Source organism: Chrysochloris asiatica, unplaced genomic scaffold (assembly GCF_000296735.1).
Source record: "Chrysochloris asiatica unplaced genomic scaffold, ChrAsi1.0 scaffold00229, whole genome shotgun sequence".
Lineage (NCBI taxonomy): Eukaryota > Metazoa > Chordata > Mammalia > Afrosoricida > Chrysochloridae > Chrysochloris > Chrysochloris asiatica.
Genome location: NW_006408747.1, coordinates 1495684 through 1502328, shown reverse-complemented (window position 1 = coordinate 1502328; position 6645 = coordinate 1495684). Strand labels below are relative to the sequence as shown.

At 37.1% G+C, this 6645-nt stretch overlaps 1 protein-coding gene across 1 annotated transcript in view; it reads left to right on the top strand.

Annotated features, from left to right (window-relative positions):
* SCLT1 (sodium channel and clathrin linker 1) overlaps positions 1–6645 on the top strand; it is a 272952-nt gene that overhangs the window by 28771 nt on the left and 237536 nt on the right. Inside the window, exon 6 of the mRNA XM_006873207.1 lies at positions 715–780. Coding sequence (XP_006873269.1) covers positions 715–780 — 66 coding nt within the window. The remainder of the gene's footprint in view (positions 1–714; positions 781–6645) is intronic.

Sequence of the window (6645 nt, the reverse complement as noted above, 5' to 3'; positions counted from 1 at the left end):
TTTCTCATATTGAAAGAACTGAAGTAAAAATTCAAGCTTTGATTTCCAGTTTCAAAGAATTCTATGGCTAAAATATGCAGAAAGCATCAAAAGAAGATGGAAGGAATACATGCTGTACCAAAACAAAATGGTCAATGGTCAATAATTTCAAGGGGTAGAATGCAATCTAGAGCCAGTCCAAGATACATTGAAGACTGTGGCAAAGAACAGAAGTCTGACATTGATGGAATATAAATTGAAATCTTTCAACAAACTGATGCAGCCCTTGAGGTACTCATTTCTGCCAAGAATTTTGGAAGGCAGATATCTAGCCAGCTGATTGGAAGAGATCCATACTTGTTCCCATTTTAAAGATAGGTGACCCAACAATATGCAGAAATCATTGAACAGTATCATTAATATCACATGTAAGTCAGGTTTTGCTAAAGGTAATTCCAAAACGACTATAACATTACATCAACAGGGTATTTCCAGAAACTCAAGCCTAATTCGAAAGAGGACAAGGAACAAGGGGGCTTTAAAAATTTTTTGTAAAAAATTCTATAATCTTTTGGTTCCATTTTTGCACAAACTAAATCTCCCTGGTTACTATTAGAAACAACTGATTTCGTCCACACTTGTACATAATAATTTTAGACTTGATTTTAGTGTAACTTTAAGTATGAGTTGCAAACTAATTGTTATTTATTCTTTCTCCTTGTCTTCCTGCTTTAGGATCAGTTGACTAATTTTCAACAACTAACCCAGCAACTTCATGTTACTAATGAGAACATGGAAATGGTAAGTTAAAACATCTATTTAATGTACTTATTTAGCTAAACTAGACCATATCACTATAAATAAAGTATCATATTTATTTATGCTAATTCAAGTCACCACCACTAATCTGTCAGTTTGTCGTACTTTGGTGGTTTGTGAGTTGCTGTGATTATGGAAGCTATGCCACGGGTATTTTAAATACCAGCAGGGTCACCCATAGTAGACAGGTTTAACATGAGCTTCCAGACAAAGGCAGACTAGGAAGGAGGAGACACAAACTACTTCCAAATATTTAGTCACTGAAAACCTAATGAATAGCAGAGAAGCACTATCAGGTAAAGTGCTGGGAAATGAGCCCCTCAGCTTGGAAGGCACTCAAAATGCAACTGGGGAAGAGCTGCCTCCTCGAAGTAGAGTTGACCGTGATGATGAGAATGAAATAAAGCCCATGGGAATAAAGATCTTGACACCTTCATTTGCTGATGGGGCACAACTCAAAATTCAGAGAAACAGCTGTAAACATCCATTAATAATCGGAACATAGAATGTACGAAGTATACATTTAAGAAAATTGAAAATTATCAAAAATGAAATGGAACACATAAACATCGATATCCTAGGCATTAATGAACTGAAATGGACTGGTGTTGGCCATTTCGAATTTGACAACCACATGGTTTTACTATGCCAGGAATGACAAATTGAAGAGCAATGGTGTTGCATTCATCATCAAAAAAGAATGTATCAAGATCAGTCATGAGGTACAATGCTGTCTGTGATAGGATACTGTCCATTCGCCTGTAAGGACGACCAGTTAATACAACTATTATTCAAATTTACGCACCAACCACTAAAGCCAGTGAGGATGAAATAGAAGAATTCTTCCAACTTCTTCAATCTGAAATTCATCAAACATGTAATCAAGATATATTGATCATTACTGGTGATTGGAATGCAAAGGTTGCAAAAAAAGAGGAAGGATCAGCAGTTGGAAAATATGGCCTTGGTGATAGAATTGATGCTGGAGATCACATGATAGAATTCTGCAAAACCACTTATTTGTTCGTTTCAAATATCTTCTTTAGATAGCATAAGAGACCATTATGCACATGGACCTCACCAGATAGAATGCACAGAAATCAAATGGACTACATCTGTGGAGAGAGATGGTGGAAATGCTCCTTATCATTAGCCATAACAAGGCCAGGAGCAGATTGTGGAACAGACCATGAATTGCTCATATGTAAATTAGACTGAAGCTGAAGAAAATGAGAACAAGTCCATGAGAGCCAAAATATGGCCTCAAATATATCCCACATGAATTTAGACATCATCAGAAGAACAAATTAGATACCTTAAACACTAAACACCAAAGACCAGAAGAGTTGTGGGATGACATAAAAAATATCATACAGGAAAAAAGACAAAGTTATTAAGAAGATATGGAAGAAGAAAAAGATGAAAATGTATGTCAGAAGAGATACTGAAATTTGCTTTCCAGTATGGAGATGCTAAAGCAAATGGAAGCAACAAGGAGGTACAAGAGCTGAACAGAAAATTTCAAAGGTCTTCAGCTCGAGAAAATGAAGTCAAATATTACAAGAAAACGTGCAAAGATCTGGAGCCAGAAAACCAAAAAGTGAAGAACATGGTCTGCATTTCTCTAGCTGGGGGAATTGAAGAAAAAATTCAAGCCTCAACTTCGTTATTGAAGGCTTCTCTGGGAAATTATTCAGTAATGCAGAAAACATCAAATGAAGTTGGAAGGAATACACAGAGTCACTGTACCAAAAGGAAATGGTGATGTTCAACCATTTCAAGAGGTAACATATAATCAAGAGCCAATAATACTGAAGGAAGAAGTCCAAGGTACGTTGAAGGAATTGGCAAAGAGCAAGACACCAGGAATTGATGGAATACAAGTTGAAATCTTTCAAGAAAATGAGGTAGCACTCGAAGCACTCATTCATCTATACCAAGAAATTTGGAAGACAACTATCTGGCCGACTGATTGGAAGAGATCCGTATTTGTGCCCATTCCAAAGAGAGGTTGCCCAATGGAATGCAGAAATCATCAGACAATATCTTTGATATACCATGTGAGTAAAGTTTATAGAAATGGCTGCAAGCATACATTGACAGAGAACTTCCTGAGATTCAAGCCAGATTCAGAAGAGGATGTGGAATGAGGGCTATCATTGCTGATGTCCAATGGATCATGGCTGAAAGCAGAGAATATCAGAAAAGTGTTTGCCTGTGCTTTATTGACTACACAAAGGCTTTCAATTGTGTGGATCATGACAAGCTATAGACAACATTGAGAAGTATGAGTATTTTGGAACACTTAATTGTGCTCATGAGGAATCTGTACATGGACCAAGAGGCAGTTGTTTGAACAGAATATGGAAACACTGAATGGCTTAAAAATGAAGATAGGTGTGCGCCAGAGTTGTGTTCTTTCCCCATGCTTATTCAGCCTGTATGCTGAGCCGAAAATCTGAGAAACTGGGTTATATGAAGAAAAACATGGCATCAGGATTGGAGGAAGACATATTAACAACCTACAATATGCATATGATACAATCTTGCTTGCTGAAATGAAGAGAACTTAAAATACTTACTGATGAAGATCAAAGACCACAGCCTTTGGTTTGGATTGCATCTAAATGTAAAGGAAACAAAAATCTTCACCACTGGACCAATAAACAACATTCTTATCAACATAGAAAAGTTGGAAGTTGTCAAGGACTACATTCTTCTTGGATCAACTATCAATACTCAAGGAAGCAACAGTCAAGAAATCAAACAACATATCACATTTAGGGAAATCTGCTACACAAGACCTCTTTAAAGTGTTGAAGAGCAAAGATGTCAGCTTGAGGACTAAGGTGTGCCTGACCCAAGTCATGGTATTTGCAAAAACCTTATACGCATGTGAAAGCTGGACAGTGAATAAGGAAGACCATAGAAGATTTGATGCTTTTGAATTATGGTGTTGGTGGAGCATATTGAAAGTGCCATGGGCTGCCAATAGAACCAACAGATCTGTGTTGAAAGAAGTGCAGCCAGAGTGCTCCTTGCCAGCATAATCAAACCTTAGTCTCTCATACTTCGGACATACTGCCAGGAGGGACTAGTCATTGGAGAAGAATATCATGTTTGGTAGGGTGGTCCAGAGAAAAAGAAGATTCCCCAGTGAGATGGTTTGCGAAGTGGCAGCATCAGTGGGCTGAAGCATGGCAAAAATTGTGAGGTCTGATATCCCATGTGAATAAAGTTTTACTAAAGGTTAACACAGAAACGGCTGCAAGCATACATTGACAGAGACCTGGTACCAGGACCAGGCAGTGTTTTGTTCTGTTGTTCATCGGGACTGTGAGTTGGTACCAACTCAGTGGCACCTAACAACAACAACAACAATTCAAATCAACAATACCAAAAATCAAATCCACTTCCACCCAGCTGATTTGTACTCATAACAATCCCATAAGACAAAGTAGAAATTTCCCTTAGGTTTTTCAAGGCTGTACATATGCCACCTCTTTCTCCTGTAGAGCAGTTGGTAGATTCAGACTTCCAACTTTTTGAATAACAACCAAGTGCCTTAACCTCTGTTAAGGGCTTTTCACATCAACAATAACAATATATTGTATAAAGTTAAAATAGATAAAACTCTTCTCATTTTCTTTCACATTTAATAACTTGTGATGGGTTACAATACTTTTTGAGGTCCAAAACAAAAAATATTTTTGAAATATCTTCTAATCTGAAAATATTTGTAGAGTCCTAAGAACAATCTAAGGAGCTCTGGTAGCCTAATGGTTATGAATTGGGCTGCGAACCTCAAGGTCAGCAGTTGGAAACAACCAGCTGTTCTGCTTTCTGTTCCCTAAAGATTTAGAGTCTCAGAAACCCTGTACAGGGTGTCTATGAGTCAGAACTCAACGGCACATAACCACTAAGAACCATCTAGAGTGTGAACTTCTCTGTTCTTTGTATTTCATCTTTACAGCTATATTAGAGTATTGTGATATTTGTTAAGCAAATGCCTAACCCAGATCATTAATGATATTAGGAAATGAAGAACCGTTTGTTTTTGACTGACCACTTTGATTTGTCCTTGTTGTTGTTGTTAAGTGCCATCGAGTCGGTTCCGACCCATAGCGACCCTGTACAGGGTTTCCGAGGGTGTAAATCTTTACGGGAGTAGCCTCATCTTTCTCCCGCGGAGCGGCTGGTAGTTTCGAACCGCTAACCTTAAGGTTCGCAGCCCGATTCGTAACCACTACGCTACCAGAGCTCCTTGTCCTAGTGCCACTTTATACTAATGTTAATCTATCTAAATCACCCTATATTTTTTCCTAATAACAAATATAATTTTCTTTCTCAATACTGCTTTTAACTTCCTTATGTATTCTTTAACTTGTTAGAATTTTATTTTTACCTCATTGTTGAGTAATAGTATTATGACATCCTAGCTGATTTCTCTCTTTCCTGCCTTTATGCTTGCTCAGTTATGGTGTTACTTTTTATTAGTACTTAATGAAAAAGTCTTTGTTTAAAGGTGGAGTTGTACCATCAAAAGTAAGCTATCCAAGTATATTCAAAATTTTGAAATATTTTCCTTTAGCTTATAAAAAGAGATTATTTAATCTCTCCTTATTTTACTTATATTGTTGTTGTTAAGTTCCATCGAGTTGGATCCAACTCATAGCAACTCTGTATGGAGTTTCCAAGGAGCAGCTGGTGTGTTTGAGCAAATGACCTTACAATTAATAGTCTAGTCCTTATCCTACAGTACTACACCAGTACTCCCTACTTATATTAGCATATACAAGTTTTCAGATACTTACAAATTTTGATAATGTATATCTCAGACTTCAAAATAATAGTAAATTACTCCTATACAAAGTGTTTGATTTCTATAATTAGTAAGTATCATTTAAATTACTGTAAATTTATTCATATATAGATTAGTACATTAACCTAACTATAATTATTCATTCTTTTCTTGTTTTTCTCTTAAAATCGTGTGAATTATGTAATTATTTGGTATCGTATACCAACCACAAAGTGCCTTTTTATTAAAAACAATCCAGCATCATTCTAATGAATAACTAAGACCTATCAAGAAAGTCTTGGGGATAAAAGAAAGACATTAGAGTATTAATAGGAAATACATTAATAACTTATAAGGTGTTGTTATTGTTGTTAGGTGGCACTGAGTTGGTACTGACCCATAGTGACCTTATGCACAGCAGAACAAAACACTGCCTGATCCTGGGCCAACCTCACTACTGTTGCCACACTTGAGTCCATTGATGCAGCCACATGGCCAATCCATATCATTATGGGTCTTCCTCTTTTTCTCTGACCTTAGCAAACATGATATCTTTCTCCAGTGATTGGTCCCTCCTGACAATATGTTGGAAGTATGAGAAATGAAATTTAGCCATCGTGGCCTCCAAAGAGCACGCTGGCTGCACTTCTTCCTAAACAGATCTATTGGTTCTTTTGGCAGCCCATGGTACCTTCAATACTCTACTCCAACACCATAACACAAAAGTATCAATTCTTCTACAGTCTTCCTTATTCACTGTCCAGCTTTCACATGTGTATGAGGTTATTGCAAATAACATGGCTTGAATCAGGCGCAACTTAGTCGTCAAGCTGACATCTTTGCCCTTCAACGCTTTAAAAAGGTCTTGTGTAGCAGATTTGCCTAATGCAATATGTCGTTTGATTACTTGGCTGCTGCTTCTGTGAGTGTTGATAGTTGTTCTTAGAAGAATGAAGTCCTTGACAACTTCACAGTCTTTTCTCCTTTGTTAAGAATGTTGTTTATTGGTCCAGTGGTGAGGATTTTTGTTTTCTTGACATTGAGAT